This window comes from Spodoptera frugiperda, chromosome 29 (genome assembly GCF_023101765.2).
Source record: "Spodoptera frugiperda isolate SF20-4 chromosome 29, AGI-APGP_CSIRO_Sfru_2.0, whole genome shotgun sequence".
Taxonomy (NCBI): domain Eukaryota; kingdom Metazoa; phylum Arthropoda; class Insecta; order Lepidoptera; family Noctuidae; genus Spodoptera; species Spodoptera frugiperda.
The window spans coordinates 11,922,942-11,949,830 of record NC_064240.1 but is presented as its reverse complement, the minus strand read 5'-3'; the positions used below and the strand labels follow the sequence as shown (position 1 = coordinate 11,949,830).

At 36.7% G+C, this 26,889-nt stretch overlaps 1 protein-coding gene across 5 annotated transcripts; it reads left to right on the top strand.

Annotated features, from left to right (window-relative positions):
• The first annotated feature begins 772 nt into the window (after nucleotides 1–772).
• On the top strand, nucleotides 773–26,753 carry LOC118268088 (aminopeptidase N-like). 5 transcript variants are annotated; one of them, XM_050706699.1, is made up of 14 exons: nucleotides 773–1,380; nucleotides 5,018–5,170; nucleotides 5,239–5,526; nucleotides 5,896–6,076; nucleotides 6,522–6,796; nucleotides 7,057–7,222; nucleotides 7,950–8,127; nucleotides 8,428–8,531; nucleotides 8,849–9,043; nucleotides 9,181–9,371; nucleotides 9,656–9,832; nucleotides 9,921–10,067; nucleotides 10,157–10,232; nucleotides 10,734–12,067. In XM_050706699.1, the coding sequence occupies exons 1-14, from the start codon at nucleotides 851–853 to the stop codon at nucleotides 10,944–10,946; spliced, it is 2,874 nt and encodes a 957-aa protein (XP_050562656.1). In that variant the 5' UTR covers nucleotides 773–850; the 3' UTR covers nucleotides 10,947–12,067. The 5 variants fall into 5 exon arrangements, with proteins under 5 accessions (XP_050562656.1, XP_050562654.1, XP_050562655.1 ...); XM_050706697.1 differs by lacking the exons at nucleotides 5,018–5,170; nucleotides 5,239–5,526; nucleotides 5,896–6,076; ... (8 more) ...; nucleotides 10,157–10,232; nucleotides 10,734–12,067 and adding exons at nucleotides 16,481–16,639; nucleotides 16,776–17,063; nucleotides 17,466–17,646; ... (8 more) ...; nucleotides 25,416–25,491; nucleotides 25,712–26,753 and having other exon boundaries at nucleotides 774–1,380; XM_050706698.1 differs by lacking the exon at nucleotides 773–1,380 and adding an exon at nucleotides 3,038–3,764.
• Nucleotides 26,754–26,889: the final 136 nt, after the last annotated feature.

Here is a 26,889-nt window from a genome sequence, read left to right as displayed (position 1 = left end):
GGAGACCATGGTATCACTATGGACGGGCCGGCTATTCGTGACGAAACATAGCTGTCCTAGACCTCAAATTCATTTAATTTCTCCCAGGTACCAAAATAATTTGTTGTGATTTTTTATTTATAGGCCTCATGAACCTATTTCCGACCACTACTGAACATAGGCTTCTTTCAATAGCTCACGATTGAGTTTGATCAGATCTTGATCAAGTATTTCATCTAGATTGCATTTAGGTATCATTTCCTTAGCATCATTGGTAATTCCAAGTACTTGAAAACGTCAGATCTCTGAGTCATCTAAACGTCCATTGCACAAGAGACAATTTATTGTTCACTATGATGCGACACTTTTTTTTACATTTGAAGTACAAATTATGAGAACATCTTTAGATTTTGTAGATTTTCATTCAATTCTTGGTGCTTTTATTCATACATAATTACGTTCTATTCTATCCTATGCAGAAACCAAAAAACTACATTTACTCTTATTAGCCTCGCATTCTTTAGTAGGCCTCATGGCCTTTCAGTTACACTTAGATGCACTACTACATTGATGAGTTTTCTGTTACTGATATGCTTAGTAAAGAAACATATTATAACCGTAAAGCAGTTTTGTATATTATTTAAAATAGATAAATAAAAGTTTGTAACAAAAACTAGAGTACTGTGATAAATTGGTCACTCGATAGTAAAAATGATAACTAATCTTGAAACACAGTGTACACACTTTATCGTCCCAGTGCCTACACTGCTCAGAGCTAACTTTAAGAAAAATCTGGTCAGTTATTTATAGGTCATCGACGTATACGCATTAGCGTAAATTCGATGAAAAGTTACCATCTAGTGTTGTCAAAATGGGTCTATTTAGATTCGTGTTTCTAATAACTATAGTGTCAGTTACATGTAAACCTGTTGATTTGAATATTGTTCAGACTGAAGTTGATGAGTTAGGACTTGAACCAAAAAGTAAAAATGTGATTAATGTTACTGAAGGCACATCAAATGAAGTTACGAATAATGCATTGGTAATGCGGAACCAGGTACGTCCTGGAATGGAAGTATCGAGTTATGCTGTGGAAATAAACGCTAATGTTGAAGGTGGTTCGTTTGATGGAAGAGCGATCGTCAATTTACGAATCTTCGATCACGATACAAGAGAAGATCCAATTGTTTTAAACGTTGCCGGTTTAAATATAAACAGTGTGCAGTATGCTATTATGGGCGGCAGTAATCTGTTTGATGCCGACTACTCTACGGATGATGATGACCAAATATTGGAAATAGAACCTGGGCAACTAGGTTCACAATACACATTATACATTGAATATTCTGGGTCTTTGAATGGGGTTGGCAAAGGATTGTACAGAGGAAGCTATGGAGACAAGTAAGTACTTTATTTATTTCATTTTTTACTTTTAATCTCAAAACGCATTATTGGAAAACTATCAGGTTTCTGAATTGTAAGTTATAACTGAGCAACATTAATCGGTATACAGCCAACATAACTATAGCTATGCAATACCTTTACATGTGTGGGTAATTTTATAGTAATGTGCATAAAAACAAACGTAATAGCCAAACGCCTATTACGCACACATTGGTAAATACTATATTTTTTGTGTCGGTATACGTATTTTTATAATTTAATACATGGGTATTTACAATCGATGATATCATTCAACATTTTCACTTGAATAGACGTAGTGCTTTGCTTTGCTTGCTTCATGATTCAGTAGTCGTGGTGATGGTACCTAATACCTACAACACCCACGCTTTGATGTGTGTCAATGATGTTTCCACTTCTGGATATGTCCAGAATTACTGTGAGTAATTAAATACTCAATAATAATTAAAACAGCAAAATACACTTAGAGTTGTCCATTTGCCATTTTAATACTAGTAAGATAATGTGCTCACCGTCTAGTCTGTCGACAGCAACGATGAAATGCCCTCGGCTATCACTATAAGATGACGTAAAACAGTCGATTACTTTCATGTTATCATAGTACATAAGTTCTTTCAAATTTTGCACACAATACTTACTCACGTGAAACTTTTGAGGAAAAATTTACTAGTTTCAAGTCGCAACGGGATTCTTGTTCACGAGCAGCGTGTGTCGCGTGACGTCGCGTTCAGTTCGTGTGAATAAGCCCTAATTAAATTAAATTTAATTAGTTGATAGTTTAATTAGTTGGTAATTAAATTAAATTTAATTAGGTTGGTCTGTCTCATGATAGTTATAACAAAAAAAAATGTCTATCAAATGATTGTCTTTGATTAGATTTTATAGTCTTTTTTCAAATCATATGGTGTATTACCAAATTATTATCACAGTTATTAGTTACATACTATTACTTTTTGTCATTAAAATAGACACCATCATTCCTGATTAATATATGCATTTTTACCATCTGACTTCATATTGATAACTTAAATATTTGGTTTACTCACGTAACTATTTGAATAGGTAACTCGACTAATTTCAAGTCACGTTAAAGGCAAATGTCAGTTGTTAACTTAAAATAGTAATAGTAATAATTATGTCTCATAAGACTAATTATTTATTATTAGCTTCTGACCGCGGCTTCGCTTGCGTTTCTGTAGGATAAAAAGTAACATATATGTTATTTTAGATCACAATCTATCCATGTTCCAAATTTCATTCCGATTTTTTCAGCCGTTTTAACGTGATTGAGTAACAAACCTACCTACTACCTACCTAACCTATATACACAAACTTTCGCATTTATAATATTAATAAGATTGTATTTAGTTAGATACTTCATTTTATTGATGACAATAACAAAACTAGACCTCTATAGCCACATGCCTCACAAGTAGACTAGTGGCAATAGTGACGTCAATCAGTTATGTGATGATTTCGTTACGTAATTGTAGCACAGTATTCCTACATATAAATCTTCACTGAATGCATTATCTCCATACAAAATGTCGATACAACCTTGATAAATTTAAATTTCCACTGATACCTGTATTCTATCTCCGTTGTTTGTCATATTAAACCTAGTTGAAACATTATCGAGATCATCTCGTATCTCTTGGATCATTTTTATGATTAAAATGTATTCTTGAATTCTTTCTCAAAGTCCCATTTCCCTCAAGACTGCAAAACGAAACGACGCATGGAAGTGTTAGCGGCAAAGTGAAGGGCCATTTAAACTCCATCAATATGGTTTGGTCCAAGTTCAAGTGGAAGTGTATCTTCTTTACTTACATAATCTTATTCAACGTTTTTACGAAATCACTCCCTCTTATTAATTCACCATCTTCATTAAAATCTAACATCGATTCAGAAAATATTGAAACCAATTTTGCCACAAAGAGTGCGGAGGAATCACTTGAAAATTATAGTGGAAATAAATATGTGACTGACGACGGTGATGTGACTGTGAATGCAAACCGAAGTGATTTATTCAAAAATGTTAGACCAGGACAAACTGTACGTTCGTATGAACTAGAAATAACAATCAATGGAGATTCGTTCAATGGACGAGCTTTACTGGAAGTTAATTTAACGCCAGATACTAGAGAAGATTCTATCGTTCTTCATGTTGAGGATTTAAATATTAATTCTGTGAGAGCGGGAATTATGGGCGGTTCAAATATGCAAGACGTCGACTTTGGTGTTGATGATGGAGAACTTGAAATCTCTCCAGGTACAGCTTCTACGCATATGGTTCTTATAGAGTACAGTGGACAGCTATCAAACAATGGACGTGGCCTTTATTTAGGAGGAAGCGACCAAAAGTAATGTATTTTTTTTTTACCATCTTAACCACTTTTTTAAAGTATAATGTTTGAACAGTGGAATCTTTTTTTTTAAGTTATTTCATCAATACCTCTGTATCTTTGCAATCATAATCGTTATTAAGGAGCAATGCAAACGTCGTTTAGTGCTTTATGGTCATCAATATTAAAAAAATCTTCCGGAATTTTATTTATTTTAGGACTTGCTTTTTGAGGCTTACAATTGTTGGACTTGTTTCATCTCACGATAGATTTTTAAAAAAATAAGTGGTATTAATCGTGATTTCCAAACTTAATTAGATTAATTACACTTATTTATTACTGAAATGTTTAACGTTATGTAAAAACGTAAGTTTCTAATAAGTAGTTAATTCATGTTTCCCTCTATATTTTTTAAATATTTTATATTATTATTTTTAAAGTTACTTATAGTTACTGTTGTGTTGAAATTCTGCTATTTTGTTGCTCAATTTAAAACTTAAAAATGAAAATTATTCAATTTGAAATTTAAGACTACAAGACTGTGGTGACCGAAATAGATACTTTTTTTTATTTTCCATTATAAAAAATTTAGAAGTGTCATTTAGTTTGTTTGTAGAAAATAGAGTGGGAAACAAATGTATAGGGTCTGGATCTGGATCAACAATCTACATTTCTATGGCAACAGTCTACAATATAATTAATACAGGCTTTATCCGGAATATAATCTACAAAAGTCTGTGGTCAAAATGTTTGTGCTTTTGAAGATACGTTAAAGTTTTCGTTCCAAGATAGTTTTACACAGTTAGTTCAAAAGTATACATCATATATCTATACATATAATAAATCTGAGGAAGGATCAATTCTGTACATTGAAAATATTAAAAAATAAATAGCAGAGTGTTACTGGATTGATCCTGAACCCAAATATGTGTTTTTTTTGTCTGTCTGTATGTTCAGGCATCACGTGAAAACTAACGGTTCGATTTCGATGAAACTTGGTATAATTATACCTTATTATCCTGGGCATAAAACAGGATACTTTTTATCCTGGAAAAATACGTTGTTCTGTAGAACCGCAAACACACATTGCGTTACCCGCAGTGGATTCAGCGCCGTACCCTGTAGGGTCGAAAGTCGGGTTAGGCTTGAACCGTTTGATTAAAAACAATATAACAAAAAAAAAATGATAAAACATCCACGCGAAGATCGACATCCGCGCGGCGGAGTCGCGGGCGGAAACTAGTACTAAATAAAAGCATATTTGTTTTCAGCACATACTTGGCAATGAATCTACATCCAACATACGCGAGGCGCGTGTTCCCATGCATGGACGAGCCTACAGAAGCATCAATAATCTCCTTCTCATTTGAGGGCCTGGAGTACAATCATCTAACATCCAACGCTATGCTAGAAGAAAACAGCCAGTAAGTAAATTAACCACTAGAAGACCTCTAGAAAAATAAATTATACAATTTGCACTAATTTATTCCAGAACCCATTTCCGACCATTGGTAGGTCCACCGCACCTTTGGGGTATGATAGCACACAATTTTGGAACTGTCAACTTACCGACTTCCAACGTTGTGCTATATGCGAGACCTGGAATTTCTAACCAAGAATCACAAGCCTCCGTAGCCATAAACTTTTTCTTCAATAACTTAAACGAATGGACTCAAAAGCCATACTTCGAAGTGATAGAGAATCAAGATGGCCGAATGAACATAATGGTGCTACCTGATGTATCCACAGATTGGAATTCACTTTCCACAGTCGGTATTTGGTGAGTGTTTAAGTTTTTAATTTGTTAATTTACATCGTAAACTAGTTTCTGCTGTGGAATAATAAATATCCTCTTTGTTATTCCAAAACATAATTTACCCTTGTTCTAAATTTCATTGCGATCCCTTCAGCCATTTTGACGTGATTGAGTAACAAACATAAACACAAAAACTCGCATTTATAATATTAGTAAGATCAATTGTCAGGTCTGCGGCAATTAAACAAATTATGTTAATTTTGTCTCATGAATTGGTCATGCCATGCTTTTATTGCTGTCTATAACTCTCGTCCAAATTTAATTAAAATTAATAGTCAACATGGAGTGTCCGACTGTCCATCGGTAAAGATATTTTTGAAATTGTTTTAACAGGGAGCCCTATGTGTTAATGGAACCAGTTCATGCAGTGAAACAGAGGGCGATAGCACTGACTAAAATAGCAGAGGCTATGTCGAGGCAATGGTTCGGATATGTGATCTACCCGCAGAACTGGAGGTACGAATGGGTCGTCGCAGGATTCACCACATACTCGGCGTATGAAATGATGAGAATGGTAAGCAGTTTGACATAGAAGTTCCTTTCGAGACATTTTTGTAATAAGATAACAATACATTGGTTACCGATGACAGTGGTTAGCTGGTTTATGTGAGCAGAATAGGCCTTTTTATCGTCAGACTAGCTGACCCGGCAAACTTTGTACCGCCTCAATAACTTATTATCACCTTTTAAACCTTTCTTGGAATTCCACAAATAATTCAAGACTAAAATAATCCAAATCTACCTAATCTAAACAGACTGACAGTTCAATTTGACGTTTTAAAAGTGCCTAAGGATTAATTGAAATAAATGCTTTGATTTTGACTTTGACAGCAATTCATTTTTATATATAAGAATAAAGTGACCTCCGGCCATTTACAATATTGTCAACTTGTTTTATATGAAATTTGTTGTTATTAAAGTTTAAAGGGCTTAAATTTTTTTCTGTTTATTTGTTACAGTTCCAAGCCGACTTTGCCACTGATATAAATTTACTAGACGTTAACACATTATTCGTAACTGAAGTTATACAAGAGAGTTTGCTACGCGATGCTTACATCAACTCAAATCCATTGGAACCTGCAGACGATCTTTTTGATGAAGATGCAATAAGGGACCATGTAAATGGACTCGTCAAGATAAAGAGTGCTGCCATCATGAGAATGATCAGACTTGTGCTCGGTGATGATGAAACCGATTTTATTCAAATAGCAGCGAGAGCTCTCCTCAATATGCGGTAAGTAATAGAGTGGTTTTAGTATAATGAACGGCCAATAAAATATGTAGTTACTTTGGTTTCATGAAACTTCCAAGTCACAACTGGACTCCTATGCATGAGCAATGAGCACAGCGCTGTGACATCACGCGGCCAACCTGTTTTAGAATTTCGGTGTATAGCCATATTTTTTATTCTTTTTCCGCAATATTTTGTTACTTTGAGTAAACCTCAACTATGTTTTTTTTTCTGTCTTAATAAGTAATACCTATTCTTTACAGATCGCTAGAAACTATAAATACATTGAAGTTTATAGATGGAATAAATAGTGAATTAGTAGATAGTACGGTTGGTGACTTTGACGAATATTTAGATCCATGGATAACTAGCAACGGGTATCCCCTTTTACGCGTTGAAACCACGTTTAGCGGAGTTTTGCTGCATCAGGTAATTATCATTTTACAGATAACATGTATTTTCTGCTCATAAGTATAAGAGGCGTGGCGTGGTCTGCATATAAAACCAAATTATAACAACATGTTAGCTATATGACTACCAAGAAAAGTGATTACAAGAATAAAAGCACTCAATTCTCGATAGTTTAATCAATCAATAGTGGGGTGAGAAATGCTAAGAATCCTCAGAGGTGGAACAGATGCTAACACCTCAGGAGACAGGCCCTGGTAACAAACTACATTCGCACTTTGAAAACTAACGAGAACATTGTTGAGTTGAAAGAAGAAGTGGGTAGGTGCGCTTTGCTGAACTGAAGTTATCAGAAGTCCTATTCTTCAACAAACATCTTTTTTTAATGTATAAGGGCAACAAAGATCTTTATTTAATGTATAAGGGCAACAAAAATCTTTTTTTAATGTATATGAGGTAAACGAGCAGACTGATCACCTGATGGTATGCAATCCTCACCGCCTATGGACACCTGAAACACCACAGGCGTTACAAGGGCTTTGCTGGTCTTTTGAGGATTAGGAATTTAACGGTTTTGGAGAATCGGGAATTGGGAAGGGGGGTAATTGGGCCTCCGGTAACCTCACTTACACAACGCAAGGGTTATTTCACGTTGGTTTTCTATGAGACCGTAGTATCACTCTGGTCGAACCGGCCCACTTGTACCGAAGCATGGAAGATCTTCAGTTTTAATTTTATTGTTTTCCAGACACCCTTCGCTTTTACAAATAGAGAGTCGCCAAGCCGTCTCTTACCAATAACCTACACAACGAGTATAGAAAAGAACTTCGATAATATCCATCCGCAGTTTATGTTAGATATTAACCATAACTTAAACGTATTCTTGGATGAGGAAGATTGGATCCTCTTCAATATTCAGGGGCAAGGTGAGAAAAGATGATGGTTTAATAACTATTGTAAATTAATTGAAATACGACTTACTCACGTTAGCTATTCGAAAGGTAACGTTAATAAGCCAAGTTTTAATTAAGCAAGCAATATTTCCTTCCTAAACCGTTTTATACGATCGTTATATTTATATTTAATAATCTTCATTTTATTTTACTTAAAAGTTGGTACCACCTCATGTCAGGCATTTGCTTCCCCACATATACCTATATTTCTTGATCATAAATAGTTCTTAGTCTTCGTTTATTTTGATTGGATTTTATCACATATTATTGCAGGATATTATCGCGTTACCTATGACACTGTGCTTTGGGAAAGAATTATCGAAGCCCTTGAAGATCCTGACAGAAGGGAAGAAATACACCCCTTGAATCGAGCTACTGTGAGTAATCTGAATTAAGTTTTAAGTTGCTTCTAAAGTTTATTCAGATAGTATTCAAGGATAATTATCTTGCAGTGGTAAATAGAATACATGTATTTGTCTTAAGGCAAATCTTTCGGCAGGGTCCTTTACTTCTTCTGCGGGTATTACAAGATTCGATTATCATTTAATAGGCAGTAATCAAACTGTGATTTAGGAAAACCTCTCTTTGATAGAGGAGATCCATAGCTTAGTAGTGGAAGTTTTTAAGCTTTTGAGGTGAAAATATTATTAAGTATATTCATAATAATAATATAGTGAAATTTATTTACTTGCAGCTCGTAGACGATGCTCTTAACTTGGCCAGAGCTGGACAGCTGGGCTACGACATAGCATTTTCAGTAGTCCTATCCATGGAACATGAAACTGAATATGCCGTGTGGAAGGCTTTCGTTAGAAATATGAATTTCTTGAAGAAACGACTAGAAGCTTTTGTATTTGACGATGACGATTTAGATCCTGATATTTATTTGGTAAGAAATATAATTTCGAATAGGTGTGACTTGCAATGCAACAAAATCGTTTTGAAAGACGTCACGTCTTACTGTTTTAATATTCTGTTGTAACCATGCAATTACGTGATTACTAATCTTTTCAAATTGAATTGCAGAGAATGGTCCGTAGAACTATACCAACTTTTGAAAGAGAAATAGGGTTCTATCCTGATACGTCTATAAATGAGCCATCGATGACCTCATTGACTCGAGGTCTGGTGATGGACCACGCTTGTAGAGCTGGGTACCGACCTTGCATCGCTGCAGCAGTCGATTGGTTCTATGACCCTAACAATAACGAAGTAGTGTAAGTGTAACGAAGCATTTATTTATCTGGCAAGTTTTAAATACAAACAAGTTATTTATTTAGAATTATTTGTTCCTCAACGTGCTTCCACAGACTTATCACTAATTCCTAAAAAATGCAGCATAATGACTTATTACTATTTGTCTAGCAGTAATGGCATAAATACGTTCACTTAACTTGACAATGATTAGTCAAGACAACAAGTAGACTTATTGACCAAAATGTAATTAACACAACAGTAGACAAAAGACAATCAATTGGGACCTTTTACAATTATATTTTAGGAATCCTAACATCCCTCACGAAATCAGACCAGCAGTATACTGTACTATGGTGAGGGAAGGTGGTGAAGATGCCATAGAAGCATTATTGAATAGACTGGAGATTGAACCGACCCATTACGAGAGAGTTGTCATTTTAGAGTCTCTAGCATGCTCAGATGATCCCGATTTTATTAATGGGTGAGTTAATATAACTGATTTTATTTTTTGACAAAAAGACAATTACGTATATTACGTTATGTTATTTAATAACGGAATAACATTTCAGATATCTCATGCAGACTATAGTATCAAATAGTCCCTACAGTGTGGAAGAACGAGTGAAGATTTTCGCAGCAGTGGCAGAAAGTAGTTACACGAATGCAGACCTAGCTCGTGATTTCATGAGATTGAGAGTCAATGAAATCAGAAACATGTAAGTATATCATTGACTGATGGTAGTTGTCTCCAAAAAGGTTTCCACGAAATCTGATTAAGATGTTAAAATATTTTTTGTTTGTTCAGGTATGGCGTGGAGAAACTTGAACAGTTGATATATGTCCTGGCAGAAAATATGGCGGACGGTGATTTAACTAGAGAAGTAAGTAGAAACAAGTGTAAAGAATATGAAAATTTACAAATACAAAACTTACCAAATTCTTGTAGTACTAAACAAAACTGTCAAGCCACACATTTTGACTAACGACTTGGCAAGTTAAGCCTCGTCTCCACTTGGAACATTTGTCGAGCGACATGTGTCCCCAGAGACATCGGGCGAAGTCGGATAACATCGCCGCGACATTGTTGACTGTGCGACAAGGAATTGGAAAGGATGTTCCTAGTAGGGACGAGTCTTTAGGGTTTCTGGAGGCCATGTAAAGCAAGTAATTCAGTTATACAACTGATAACGATCCAACCAAAGCAAAAGCTTGGTTGGATCATCTTAGCAGGAGCACTATTTTGGCCCTAGATTTTTAACGGCAAAATGTACAGTGGGCAGTATGTGCCGTATAATAAAAAAAAAAATGTCAAAAACAAATCGTGAAACTTTAATTGTGCTTGCTAGTGCTGTTCTAAAAGTTGAAAAATAAATTGTCCACAGTTTGAAATCTGGGTTCAGAGTTCGTTCAATAACTTGGAAGACTCTCAAATGACTGCTGAACGTGCACTCGCGTATGTGCAAGAGAACCAGAACTGGGGAGACAAGTATACGGATGATGTGTATGAATGGATCGACGAAAACCACGCACCCACGCTTGTGTTGTCACTAGTAGCACTTTGCGTATCTGTCATGGCGGCAATATTCAACAATTAATTTAATTATTTTTTTTAATAATAAATTCAAAATGTCGGAGTTGTAAACGTAAGACCAAAATTTAACTTTCAAATTTTGAATTTATTTTATGCGTAATAGTTAATTTTATTAAGATTTTATTGTTGAAGTAATTTGTAATTAATATATTTTTATGTTAGTATTAAGATAGAATTAAAAAAAGAACTCTACAATACAAGTTAAGTTTAATTATAATTTTAAATGTTAATAGTCTACATAGAATTTAGGTAGGTATTTAAAAATTGGTGATGGGTTTAAGAAACTCGATAATATCGTTGTCGATATTATTCGTAGTTTCATAAAAGGTTTGTCCGAAATTAAAAAACAAATCGGTTTGCAATTGAAAATTGTATAATCGATTATATTTTTAATATTCGAATAAGCTTCTGTGTGATCACATCTTGCTACATAGAATGTAATGAGAATGTTTGACAAGAGTATGAAATTAATATTATACGTACTTATAATGAGTAATTTGTTATTGATAGGTTTATGTAATTTATAATTTTAGTTGTTAGTACCAGAATTGCACAAAGTGACTTTAGTTTTAGTGAATATAATATAAATTATCACTTAATATTTAAAATTATTAATATACGTATAATATAATAATATTTTAACAGTTATCTTGGTATTAGTTTAAGTATAAATATAAAATAGATGACGTATTTTAAGTAAAATATTAAAATGTAAGAGTATTTAAAACTTATTATTTTATGAAACATTTGTGTTTGATTTTTAAGTTGTATTTTTTTACTGCATTTTCACTCATATTTTTAATATTTTTGTTCGTAATTAAATAATTTAAGTAAACTAAATCTGTGGCAAGCGCGTCCTCTTGCCTCAAATTTAGTGTTATGTGTATTAAATATTATTTAATGTAAGTATATTACGATAGAAATAAGAAATCGAATATAAACATAAAAATATATCTACTATATTTAAATCAAATTTTTTAATTTTAATATTCATTATTATGTAGTTATTACGGGAAAATAATGTGTAAGTAATAAAATCTTTAAATAAAATAAAATGTAATATGTACATATTGCAAAATTGTTCAAATGTAAATCTAAATATAACATTAGTTAATAATGATTAAACGTGTTTGTTTTGACCTGTACCTACCACAACAACCTGAGTCGTGTGTGACCAACACACAATTTCATATAATAAGTGAATTACACACTAAATTGTCCCGCGCAGATATCAACTTAAAACACGTTATCATTACTTAGGTATAAACACTTTTCCGCCGTTCTCATAGTCATATAATGATTACTTAACCCGGTCCTTGGTAATTGTTTACGGCACAAAATCGTTACTAAGCAATAGTTTAAGTAATTTTTAAATGTCTCTGAGTGCGGCAGTTAGAGACATAATTAATCAGGCACAAAAAATGTTGTGAAGAAAGGGGTGCGACCTAATACTGCCTATTATCTTTTACTGCCTGTATAATCTTAATACAATTATCTTCCAAAGAAATCGACCAGAAATAGAATCGGGGAAAAACCAAACTTCAATCAGAAATAGGTATTAGTAATTTGAGGTAATGTGACGCAATGTTCACATTTGTCGAAGAACTGATAACCATTGGGGTAAACGTGTTCTAGAGTGGAGACCGCGGCTTTTTTTTTTTTTTTTTGAGGGGGGAAAATCATTCAATGACTTTTCTCGCCTTGGGCGAGGCGAGAGGGAGTGTCAGACTCTTACTGACTAAAAACCACCCCGTTCCTTCTCCTGCTTTTCGAGCCGGAGCCCCGGTAAACCCGCTAGGTAGTCCGCAGCTCCGGATCAGGCATCAGCCCTGTTGGGCCCCATCTGTGGTGGTCTGATGGCTCTTTGAGGCGCGCGCGGAACGCGACGCGCCGCACGCACGGGTCTGGTTCTGTTCGGGCGGTGAGCTACCCTTGCTCGCCGTCCGCAGGCCCGCACTTACGGTGGCCGGAGATCGTCTCGGATCCCCTACGCCCGGAGTGTCTTTCGCGACGGCTGGGGCGTGAGGAGGTTTGTTCTCTCACGCGCCCCGCCTCCTCCTTAGCTAGCATGACTGCTTCGCAGAAGGAGGAGACGGCATCCCAGTCCCTCTCGCTCCGCACCATGGCCTGAACCAGTGCCGGGCGCGAGAGGTCGCCGTCGCCGACCACATCCCTGAGGACTTGGCGGTGCTCAGCCCACGCAGGGCACACCGCCACCGTATGTTCTACCGTGTCCTCCGGGCGGTCCTCACAGTGATGACACCCGGGCGTTTCCTCCCGCCCAATAAGGAACAGGAACCTACCGAAACTCCCATGTCCGGTAAGCACCTGCGTTAGGCGGTAGGTGAGGACGCCGTGGCGCCTCTCAAGCCACTCCTCAAAGAGGGGACTTACCGCTGCGATGACAGCGAGCCCAGGAGACCGCGGCTAGGCAAGCGTAGTGTAAAGCCAGTTAGGTGGAATGACGATATCCGCAAGGTGGCTGGTAGTGGTTAAATGCGTAGAATGAGCATAGTGGCGTGCCATTGGAGAGGCCTATGTCCAACAGTAGACGAGAACAGTCAGATGATGACGCAATGTTTATTCGTATCAATAGGTACGTAAGTGATGCAGTGATTGAATTTAATTTTCTTCATCAACTGCAGAGTTGCAATCTTATCTAGTACAAATTTCCAAGACGTCAAAGGAGACGGATACTCTTTCGTACATGTTTCACTGCATGTATGAGATAACCTGAGGCCCAAACGCCAGGTTTGGTCTGGTCCCCTAGTCAACAAATCGCCTATCCTCAAATTTTTAACCACCAGAAGGCCGGTAATTCGTTTATTACTCCTCTGATGTTGGCGCAGATTGAACCGTCGGCTCGTTTTCCTGTCCACAAAATAATAAGGGGTCAACAAACTGGTATCAGGAACATGATCCAGGCTACCGGTGATATTATCAGTGCAATTAACAGTTTCGCAGTTAATCATTAATACATAAAGTCTTATCATGTCTTAGTTGTAATTTAAAGATACTTTTTGATAAAGTGTAGGAGAGCCATGCTTCGGCATGAATGGGCCAGCTCGACTGGAATGAAACCAAGGCCTCACAGAAAATTCAACCTTTCCAATACAACAATTCAAAGTTTTACATTGGAAACAGACGCATCTAGTTTTCAAAAAAGGTTATAAAAATTGCAACAACTTAGTCTAGTGCCCACTAGACTTAGTCGTTGCAATTTTATCATAGCCTGTATAATATAATATCTATAGAACAAATCGGTCCTCATTTTATTTATTTTACTATATGTAATGCAGTGTTTAATAATATAATACTCCAATATTATCTTAAAAACAAATCAACTTGCAATTGATAAAATCGGGGAAGTACTATACTCCTCCGTCAAAATACTAGTATGATGTCATGATAAAAGCGTATGCCTCGGTTCACAAGTGTCTGCCACTAACGAATAACGAACATTTTGTTCGTCTAACATGTTTGAGCATTCGAATACGGATTTTATTTATGATTATGTAATTGGTTGGTTACAACAGATTACATAAATATAAGTAAATGAGAAGGGCATATCCCAGAAAATGATGGTGAAATTAACAGATGTATTTCTTCTTCTCTGTTCTCTGTTTTCACACGTATACATATGATAAACATAAATAAATGATTAATTATGGTGTAAGCCTGTAAAAAAGCAGACGGATCAACTGATCGTAAGCAATAGGCGTCGCCCATTGACACCCGAAAAACTAGAGGCGTTACAAGCGCGTTGCCGGCCTTTTGAGGGTTAGGAATTCGCGGATTATTGGAGAATTGAGGATTCAGAAGAATGGGGAGGGAGGTAATAGGGAATGCACACACGGCTAAACATCAACCCATGCAAGACCAGTACAAACTGAACGTCAAATATGCCAATTTGTGTAACTCGATATGTAACCGTGTGAACAATGGGCGGTCTTATGTCACAAGGCGATATCTTATGGACCACCTTTGGGAGGAGCTGTAATACTACGCCAGGCTACGAGAACTACCAACCATCAGGCGGCCAATAAGTGTTGTTGTTACTGACAGTACGATAAAAATAGAAAAAGATTAAATCTATATGCTTATCTCCAATGTTTTATCTAAAGCTAATTGAGACACTATCAAAATTATTTCGTATCTTATACCGTATCTATCTTAAACGATTAAACATTTTTGTGATTCATTAAGACCCATTTCCTTTAAGAACGAATCGACGCATAGACGTGTTAGGACTAAAGTGAAGGGTCATTAAAACTCCGTCGGTATGGTTTGGTCTAAGTTCAAGTGGAAGTGTATCTTCTTTACTTACATAATCTTATTTAATGTGTTTACGAATTCACTACCTGCTACTAAATCAACATCATTAGAAAATTTTAAAACAGAATTTGCTACAAAAACTTTTGGAAAATTCATTAAAAATTATAGTGATATATTGGATGGAAATAAAAATGTGTTTGGTGGTAATGTGCCTGTGAACGCCACTCGAAGTGATTTATTCAGAAGTGTTAGACCAGGTCAAACTGTACTTTCGTATGAAGTAGAAATAAAAGTCAATTTTGATTCATTCAATGGACGAGCGGTACTGGATATTTCTTTAACTGCAGATACTAGAGAAGATTGTATTGTTCTTCATGCTGTGGGTTTAACTTTCAATACTGTGAAAACAGGAGTGTTAGGTGGTTCAGTTATCACTGATGCCAGCTTCTTTAATGATGGCAGACAACTTAAAATTTGTCCAGTTAATACGGCATTGTCACATACTGTCATTATAGAGTACACTGGACAATTATCAAACACAGGACAAGGCCTTTATTTGGGAGGAAGCAATGAAAAGTAATTACTTTTCCAAGTACTATTTTTGTAGAGTGATAGTTTGAAAAAAATATTATTTTACTGGTTTCTTTTTCGAGGTGTAAAAATCATCATATGACTTCTCTCGCCTTGGGTGAGGCGAGAGGGAGTGTCAAACTCTTACTGACTAAAAATCACCCTGATCCTACTCTTGCTTTTCGAGCCGGAGCCCCGGTAATCTGCTAGGTGGTCCGTAGTCCGTAGCACCATTGGGCCATCTGTGGTGGTCTGAGGGCTCTTTGAGGCGCACGCGGAACGCGACGCGCCGCACTCACGGGTCTGGTTCTGTTCGGGCGGCGAACTACCTTTGCTCACCGTCCACAGACCTGCACATGGTTTTGCTGCTAACATAATTATCCTATCGAAACATTAGTAACTTGTAGGTGCGCTTTGAAAATGATCGTTATTTAAGTTGTCGATTCATTAATATTATTGTCTCTCTGCTTGTTAGGTCTTATCACAAAAGCATCAGCTTATAGATGGAAATAAAATACTATAAATAGCAATTCATAACAATATCTTACGACTGAAACTATAAATAATTTAAGCATCTCTTTAGAATGTTGGCAACGTCTTTGTGCCTTTTGTATTTGTGTTTGGTACATGTAGTTTGATTTCAATTCACCTTATTAACTGTAACCATAATTTATAAAAAAGGTTTGTTTTCAGCACATACTTGGCAATGAATCTACATCCAACATACGCGAGGCGCGTGTTCCCATGCATGGACGAGCCTACAGAAGCACCAATAATCTCCTTCTCATTTGAAGGCCTGCATTACACTTACACTCATCTAATATCAAACTCTATGCTAGTAGAGGACAGTCTGTAAGTAAATCAAAGTTCCAATCATCTCACGTCATTATCATCTAATTTATTTGGTGTTGCTAAGGGTTCAAATTATGTAGGTAAATTTATACTAATAAGCAATATTTATTTATTATTTTAAATTGATTTATTACAGAAGTCACTTCCGTCCATTGACTGGTCCACCACACCTTTGGGGCATGATGGCAACCAATTTAGTAAATATTAACACACCCACTGCCAATGTTTTGTTATTTGCGAGACCTGGAGTTTCTAACGCAGATTTACAAGCCTCCGTAGCTATAAACTCTTTCTTCAATAATTTAAATGAATGGACTCAAAAGTCTTACGTCGATGTAGTTCGAGACCAAAATGGTGCAATGAATATAATAGCGCTACCTGATGTATCCACAGACTGGAACTCACTTTCTATCGTCGGCATTTGGTAAGTGTTTGTATTCTATTACTTGGTAAGGACTGCTTGCTTTCTTGATAAGGGATTTATTGTGTTATGTTCCAAATAAAATATTGCTCATGTCCCTGAGACAATGGTCGGTTTGGTACAATGAAGCGGATTTGTTCCCTGTAAAAAAATAGGTACATTGCTTTGATCTTTACGCAGGTGAAATAAGCGATTTTAATTCTGTAATATATTTAAAGCCATTAATTAGAATACCTCGAAGGTATCTCAAGAGGTACTCCTGCATGGGTTTTACTAGATACGAGTACTATTGATTGTGGTACAAATTACTGACTTTAGCAAGATTCCGATTTTTGTCTATACTGGATAATAAGTGAAGATTGAGCATCCATATCGGCAAAATTTATTTTGAAATTATTTACACAGGGAACCCTATGTGTTAATGGAACCAGCTCATGCAGTGAAACAGAGAGCGATAGCACTGACTAAAATAGCAGAGGCTATGTCGAGGCAATGGTTCGGATATGTGATCTACCCGCAGAACTGGAGGTACGAATGGATCGTCGCAGGATTCACCACATACTCGGCGTATGAAATGATGAGAATGGTAAGCAGTTCCATATGGACGCTGATATTTCAGGTTGTTGTTCGGGAATCAGGGATTGGGAAGATTGGGAAGGGGGGAATTGGGTCTCCGGTAATCTCATTCACACAACGAAACACAACGCAAGCGTTGTTTCACGCCGGTTTTCTGTGAGGCCGTGGTAACACTCCGGTCGAGCCGACCCATTCGTGCCGAAGCATCCCACACTTAAAATTCGCACGAGCCAAGGAAAGCTTGAAGTGAAGCGCTTCGTCGATTGTCTTGTGGTTACATGATAGAAAGGACTAGGGGGAATCGAATTATGCGATTTCCCCTAGTCCCCTTAGATGAAATATCATGCACAAATTGCCAAGTGTATTGTGGTTTTTAAACATTATATTACAACATACATACTAGATCTTGAAAAGTTGAAATGGTCGAATCATTTAAATGTAGCTTTCTATTTTCTTCATATTATTTTAATTTATTAGTTCCACCAGTAATATTGTTTCTTGAATTACGAAAAGCCAGTTAAATACGAATTAAAATAATCATAAAATTTTATTTCACAAACCTAATTATTATTACTAGTGGTCGCCTAGTGGTCGAAATTCGACCATATACGATTTAATTTACAATACCACTTAACATACGTTCAAGGATAATTTTTATTTAATGAATTGCTATTAGTTTTGTAAAATTCAAATTAATATATTCGGGCGCATCATGAACAGGAAAACTCTATTCATATGAGACGTGAGAATATCATCGCAATGTCTGTCGATTTTGACGTTTTGTCAAATACGATCAGATACTATGCACGGTAGTGTGTAATTATTTATTGATGTAATGTACTTTATAAGCAGTATTTTTGAAAAATATTAGCGTTCGCAACTTCTCCTACACATAAACTATAAGTGTACCAAATTTTATGCTCCTACGTCCGAGCAATTTTCGTAAAAAGGGGTCCAAAGTTTTTGCATCACGTATTAATTTATTTCTTTTACTTGGTTGTTACATTTTTAAATATTAAATTAAAAAGAAAAAAAAATAAAACATTTAAAAATATAAAAAGCAGTAGCCCACCAGTAACGGGATAAATCCAAGCTACCGGCGGTCAGGGCTCAAGAGAGAGGAATTTCCGGACAATGTACTGTGTCCAGAAGTACTGCCTTCTGCATCAGGCTCTTGATCCAACCATCTAACGTTAGCCTACTCAGGTGTTGGTCGAGGCTTTTGGCTATAAGGCCATTGGCAGATACGACTATCGGCACAATGATTGCTGAATCTACATCCCACATGTCGACAACCTCATGAGCTAAATCAAGATATTTACTGGCTTTATCTTTTTCAGCTTTCACAAGATTCTCGTCATGTGGGATTGTTATATCAATTATCATTGTGCGACGGCTTGGTCGATCTATCACCACAATGTCAGGTTTGTTAGCAACAATTGTCCTGTCTGTGATGATAGTTCGATCCCAATACAGTGTGACATCTCCATTTTCAAGAACTGGGTCAGGCAGATACTTATAATACGGCACTTCAGATTCAACAAGTTTGTATTTTAAAGCAAGTTGTTGATGAATAATCCTGGCTACAAGATTGTGTCTGTGCAAGTACTCTCCGTTAGCTAAATGAGAACAACCCGAAATTATATGTCGAATGGATTCCCCTGGGCGATGACATGCCCGACAAATGTCAGCCGTTCCATCCTTTATAATATACTTTCGGTAGTTGTTCGTCAACATAACTTCGTCCATAATTGCACAGACAAAACCTTCCGTTTCTCCAAATAAGTTACCAAAACGTAGCCAGGATACGGACGCTAAGAAATCTGTATCTGGCCCATGTAGGGCCCGATAGTAGCGTCCGTGCAACTCCTTACTTTGCCATACATTCTTGCGATCCTTAGTGCTTAGTATTATAGGTTCTCTCCAGTCCTTATTAGCCAAGGAGAGCGGAGTAAGTCCTTTGTCCACTGAGACAACATCTCGATGCATCCCCACCTCCATTTTGAAAAAATATTTTCGGAGACTGCACACTTCACTATTGTGTAGGGTTTTGGCATTTAAAAAGCCTCGCCCCCCACATTTACGTGGTATGTACAGTCTCATTACTGATGATCGTGGGTGATGCATCCGATGCTCAGTCAACAATGAACGGACTTTTCTGTCCAGGGCGTCCAGTTCCGTTTGAGTCCACTTGAGTATGCCAAAAGAGTACATCAGTACTGGCATGACCCAACCGTTGTAAGCGCGCACCTTGTTACCACCTGATAAAAGACTATTGAGAACTTTCTTCAGGCGGCCAAAGAAGCGCTCCCGCAACGCTTCATGACAGCTACATCAATGCCTAACGCTTCTGACATACCCAAGTATTTATAGGTTTCGGTTGAAGAGAGAAGTCTAAAGTTTGTGGTATCAGAGTTTCGTGTTTCATCTGATTCCACAATTTCCCCCCTCTTTACATGCATGATTGCACATTTGTCCACACCAAATTCCATCCTAATGGCATTACTGAACGTTTCAGTAACATTTAGTAATTTCATTAGATGCGAGTTGTTTGGAGCAAATAGCTTTAAATCATCCATGTAAAGTAGGTGGGATATAATTTCTCCCCCTCTTCTCAACCTGTAACCTAACCCGGAATCCTCAAGCAAAGTGCTTAGAGGATTCAGAGCTAAGCAAAACCATAATGGACTCAAACTATCACCCTGGAATATACCACGCTCTATCCTAATGGGTTCATCGTTCTCACAAATTTGTCGACATCCTGGATAGCGAAGAACTGTTCTCCATTGTCTCATACATGACATCAGGAAAGCACGCAGAGCTGTATCGACTTTGTACAGCTCCAGTACCCTCATGAGACATGTATGTGGCACGGAGTCGTAGGCCTTCTTATAATCTATCCAGCATGTGGACAAATTCTTGTGAGATCTACGAACCTGTTGGCAAATGGACATGTCAATGAGGAGAAGCTCCTTAGTACCACGGGACCTATTCCTACATCCATTTTGAGAGGTAGACATGATATTATTGTCTTCAATATGCTTATTAAGTTTTTCTCTCAAAATGGATGTTAGGAGTTTATAAATTGTCGGTAGGCACGTAATCGGCCGATAATTTTTGGGTTCCGCGGTACTTCCAGATTTATGGAGCAGGTGGGTTAACCCAGTCGTAAAGAATTGAGGCAAAGATCCAGACTCCAAAGCTGACTGAAATTGAGATGCCAAGCGACTATGCGAACTGGTAAACCATCTTAACCAGAAATTGTGCAGCCCATCCGGGCCTGGAGCTTTCCAGCTTGTGTTTAATTTATTATTATTATTATTCCATTATTTGTTACAGTTCCAGACGAACTTTGCCACTGATATAAATTTACTAGACGTTAACACATTATTCGTAACTGAAGTTATACAAGAGAGTTTGCTACGCGATGCTTACATCAACTCAAATCCATTGGAACCTGCAGACGATCTTTTTGATGAAGATGCAATAAGGGACCATGTAAATGGACTCGTCAAGATAAAGAGTGCTGCCATCATGAGAATGATCAGACTTGTGCTCGGTGATGCAAATAAAGATTTCATTCAAATAGCAGCGAGAGCACTCCTTAACTTCCGGTAAACGATTAAGTCCTACATGAAATAAACTTTGTTTTATAATAATATGCTTTAAAAATATAATACTGTGTTTTACTGACAGAGCTCTAAATACTGTGAATACAGTGGACTTCATAGATGGAATAAATAGTGAATTAGTGGGGAGCAACAATAACATGTTTACTGACTTTGGCGAATATTTAAAACCATGGATAGAAAACAGCGGGTATTCAGTTTTACTAGTATCGTACAGACCTGATACTATTGTGCTGGACCAGGTAAGTATTTTTATTACAAAATATTTCTTTTTTAAATTTTGGATAAAAAACCTTTTAATAATTCTATTATTTGTCTTTTAGTTACCTTTCAGCTTCACGTATAAAGAGTCCAGTAACTTACTCTTACCAATAACTTACACGACGAGTATTGAAAAGAACTTCGATAAAATTCATCCCCAGTTTATGTTAGATGGATTGCGACACTTAAATATAGTCTTAGATGATGATGATGATTGGATCATTTTCAATATTCAGGGACAAGGTGAGAAAAGTTATTAGAACGACTTAAGGTAAGCGCCCACAGGTACGTATGTATTTATTTCGTATGCCGTCATCAGTACGCATCGCAAGTAAGCATTGCTGATGATGCGGTCCGAACGATACGGATCAGTGGATGCAGTTGTATGAGTTTCTATACAAGACAAACTAAAATCCGGTGCATGCGATGCGTACGATGCGGGCCTGCGGTCCCGTACCTTTACTTACCGATAAATAGTTTCCGCCACTTATTCCAAAATGCCATATCGATACCTTTGGGTAGAAAGGTCGTATAAACCAAAACCCGACTTTTCAGGAGAGCAGAAAAACGTTTTTTTTTACAAATACTATACTCTGGGAATATTTCCTGAAAGTAAACGAGGGTATGCATCGAGAAGTAGCAGCAGTGGACAATGGATTCACTCCACTATCTGTAGCAAAAGAGAACTGGCGCAAACCTGTGGTACTGAGCGTCAGTGACCGCAAGGAGGTATAGCATAGCAACTTAGCAAGGAGCTCTACGGGCGCTTCTTTCGGGCCCTTCGTAGACCGGTCCGTATCTTGGCTACGATTCAGTAATCTCATTGGAGAAACTGAAGGATTTGTCTGTGCAATTATGGACGAAGTTATCATTACGAATAACTACCGGAAATAATTATATTATTAAGGATGGGATTGTTGACATATGTCGGGTATGTCAAAATCCTGGTGAATCCATAAGACATAATATCATTTCTGGTCGTGGTCGATCTATCATCACTGATAGAACTATTGTAGCCAATAAACCTAATATAGTGGAGATAGACCGACAAGCGTGCCGTACGATAATGATCGATGTCACCATCCCCCATAACGAGAACCTCGTGAAAGCTCAGAAAGATAAACAAATAAAATATGTTGACTTGGCTCACGAGGTGGTCGACATATGGAATGTGGATTCGGCTATCGTTGTGCCGATAGTCGTGTCGGCCAACGGATTAATACCCAACAGCCTCGACAACCACGTTAGGAGGCGGGTTGGGCGGATGGATCAAGGGCCTGATGCAAAAGGCACTACTCCTTGAAACGGCACGTATTGTGAGGAGGTTTCTGACTCTGGAGCCCTAACCACCGGTAGCTAGGACCATGCTTCCGCTACAGGCCGACCTGTTTTTATATTTTTAAATATTATTTTATTTTGTATTTTATAAGTAGCATTTAAAAATATTATTTTAGAGAATTTTGAATAAATATATGGAAAAAACAATTATGTTACTCTCAATAGTAGGAACTCAATTATTATTTTTCGTAGGCTTAGGTTTTTGTTTTTTTTTAAATGCGAGCTTGTGTGTTGGTCGTAAGGTGCTTTTTGCAATGAATAATTATGGTTCATACACCAACGTCGCGGGCTGCCTTTGGATTTACGACGTCGAATTTAAACTATGTTTAGGTAATGCATTTAACACATAAGTGTGTATAAACCATTTAAAATTAACGACTATTTACGCCCTGAGTTAATATTAATTGTGGTCATTATATCATAACAAAACAACATAAAAAAACTATTCGGTTTGTACATTGAAAATTTACCTTTTTTAAGAGGCTATGACCGAAAATCAGATCGGTAGAGAAAAAAAAACTGAACAAAATGGTATTTTTAACTCAATTTGGCCAAAATGGTTTATACGACATTTCTACCCAAAGAAATCGATATTAAATTTTATCGATGACACATCCAATCTTTAACTCGCGCACTCAGAGTCATTTAATGGTTACTTAACCCAATCCTTAGCAATTGTTTTCCATACAAAATCGTTACTAAAGAATAGTTTAAGTAAGCATTAAATGACTCTGAGTGTGGCAGTCAGTCTACTTCTAGACATTGAGTTACCGATAGACGGTATGATACCGCTGGGAAAACTGTTTAATTAAGCCTCGATTAAATTTAAGGTCTTTTCTTAGTCATAAAAAGTAAAATTTTATTAACATTTTTTTTTAAAGTACCACCTCATCATATTCAATATTTGTAGATTCCCCTAAGTAGTTCGAGATGTGGTAATGATTAAATTATAAAAAATAATGTTCGTATCTAATGTTTCTTTTTATACATTTGCAGGTTATTATCGTGTAAACTATGAAATTCGACTTTGGGAAAGAATAATCAAAGCTCTAGAAAACCCTGAGAGAAGGAAAGATATCCATCCCTTAAATCGTGCAACTGTGAGTATATTTTATTTCCATGTCATTATTATGTTTTAAAGATTATTTAGGTTTAAAAAAAATAAAAATATATCTGTATTCTTTTGTAGCTTGTAGATGATGCTTTAAATTTGGCTAGGGCTGGAGATATAGACTACGAAGTAGCACTCAGAGTAGTTCTAAGCATGGAGCATGAAACTGAATATGCCGTATGGAAAGCTTTTGTCAGAAATATGAGTTACTTGAAGAAACGATTAGAAGCATATGTTTTTGACGATGAAGATTTAGATTCTAACATATATTTGGTAAGACAATTACAGCATTGTTACTTTTTGTTGATAATAAAATACAGCTGCTATTAAAATCGGTTGGTGCCACTTGATACTAGTAAGAACCGGACTCTCAACACATTTGAATGCACCATTATGTTTTGTGAAAGGTTCCCTTAAATACATGTGATGTACATGAGAAACCATACGGTTTCCCTTATATAGTATTCCTCTACCATTAATTGATTCGTAAGCTTTGACACTACTGTAGGTACAGGGTATTAAAAATTAAATATACCATAATACCTTCAGCCCAAAGTATAAATTGATCCAACAATCCAATCCAACTTAATCAACGAGGTATATTATGGAAAAAACACCTTAACATTATTTACTCCGTAGAGAATGATCCATAGAACAATACCAGCTTTTGAAAGAGAGGTAACGTTCTACCCTAATATGGCTGTAATTGAGCCATCGATGACCTCATTGACTCGAGGTCTGGTGATGGACCACGCTTGTAGAGCTGGGTACCGACCTTGCATCGCTGCAGCAGTCGACTGGTTCTATGATCCTGACAATAAAGGAGTAGTGTAAGTGTTTTGCGTGATTATGTTTTTCCGATATTATCTATACATACTAAAACAAGAAATGACATCAACACAATACACAAACACAGAGAAGACAACTAACTAGAACGTTTTATAATTATATTTTAGGAATCCTAACATCCCTCACGAAATCAGACCAGCAGTATACTGTACTATGGTGAGGGAAGGTGGTGAAGATGCCATAGAAGCATTATTGAATAGACTGGAGATTGAACCGACCCATTACGAGAGAGTTGTCATTTTGGAGTCTCTAGCATGCTCAGATGATCCCGATTTTATTAATGGGTGATTAATAACTGATTTTATTTTTTGACAAAAAGACAATTACGTATATTACGTAATGTTATTTAATAACGGAATAACATTTCAGATATCTCATGCAGACTATAGTATCAACTAGTCCCTACAGTGTGGAAGAACGAGTGAAGATTTTCGCAGCAGTGGCAGAAAGTAGTTACACGAATGCAGACCTAGCTCGTGATTTCATGAGGTTGAGAGTCAATGAAATCAGAAACATGTAAGTATGTTTTCAATATTATGATGACGATCCTTTTCAAAAGGAGGCTTTACATTTTATTTTCTGTTGGTTCAGGTATGGTGTGGAAAAACTAGAACAGTTGATATTTGTTCTCGCGGAAAATATGGCGGACAAGGATTTAACTAAAGAAGTAAGTGAAACGCAAATTAATATTAGCCCTTTTCTAGCGAGTCAGACTTACTACTTCTATTGCAAAATCTGGTTTATATTCACTGACTATTGTAAAAATCCTAATTTTAATATTAATATTATAAGGTAAATACATAAACAAAACAGCTTAATTACGTGGCTTGTTTGGGTGAATTTGCTAACTAATGCTTTCTTAATTAATAAAAACTATTTGTCCGCAGTTTCGAATGTGGGTGCAAAGTCCTAACAATAACCTAGGAAACTCACAAATGGCTGCTGAGCGTGCACTCGCGTATGTGTATGAGAATCTAAAATGGATAGACTGGCATGTAAATTATGTGTATAGAACCATTTCTCATATCGCACCTCCTATTGATCCAACTGAGCCCTCCTCTACTGTCGATCCCACTGACCCTAGTGATCCACCTACGCCCTCCTCTACTGTCGATCCCGTCGACCCTAGTGATCCAACTGAGCCCTCCTCTACTGTCGATCCCACTGACCCTAGTGATACAACTGAGCCCTCCTCTACTGTCGATCCCTCTGACCCTAGTGATCCACCTACGCCCTCCTCTACTGTCGATCCCGTCGACCCTAGTGATCCAACTGAGCCCTCCTCTACTGTCGATCCCACTGACCCTAGTGATACAACTGAGCCCTCCTCTACTGTCGATCCCACTGACCCTAGTGATTCAACCGATCCCGACAATCCTGGTGTTACGGACGATCCTAGTGTTTTCGATCCAAACCACACGTCCACATTCGTACCATCACTAGTAACACTCTATGTACCTATCATGACGATAATGCTATATCGATACTGTTAATAAACTACACTTGTCAAATGCCGCAAAACAAACGACTTATACTATGTTTCACATAAGAAAACTATTTTTCTCCTGAAATTGAGAAGGTGACAAATGATCACACATACTAAAGCAAGAAGTCAGCTGTAAATATTATTTAAAAAAACTATTTTGATGTCTAATGTACGCAAAAATTAAAAGCCTTAACCTCTTGTTTGTTGGTATATGAGACCCAATAGGAAACACATTGTGTCTCAAAAGACCACTACAGCATCAAATTGCACAATTCTCTCACATTTTGACTTTAAAAGAGACCTCTGAGTTTGTTTCGGCATTTCTTCTCATAGTAGTCCGTTAGGAAATGGTGACCTCATCTAGATTTTTCTTTTTATAATTTTTGACGTGTAAAATCGCACTTTTGTAGCCTATTTACAGAAAAATAAAATCATTTCGAAATAATTTCCAATAATTTCATTTCATTTCACTTGACGCTAAATTTTATTAAGTACCTATAAATAAAATGGTATAAAAACAAAAGTCGCGTATTTTTTACTACATAATACCAATTTGCCTTTTATATATTACTGGATTTA

Bases quoted from the DNA above. Each gene is read 5' to 3' on its own strand.
- LOC118268088 (XM_050706695.1), top strand. From the start codon at position 3,187: ATGGTTTGGTCCAAGTTCAAGTGGAAGTGTATCTTCTTTACTTACATA. The intron at 21,251-21,332 runs GTAAACGATTAA...TTTTACTGACAG, and splicing joins AGAGCACTCCTTAACTTCCG to AGCTCTAAATACTGTGAATA. The intron at 24,806-24,931 runs GTAAGTGTTTTG...ATTATATTTTAG, and splicing joins CCTGACAATAAAGGAGTAGT to GAATCCTAACATCCCTCACG.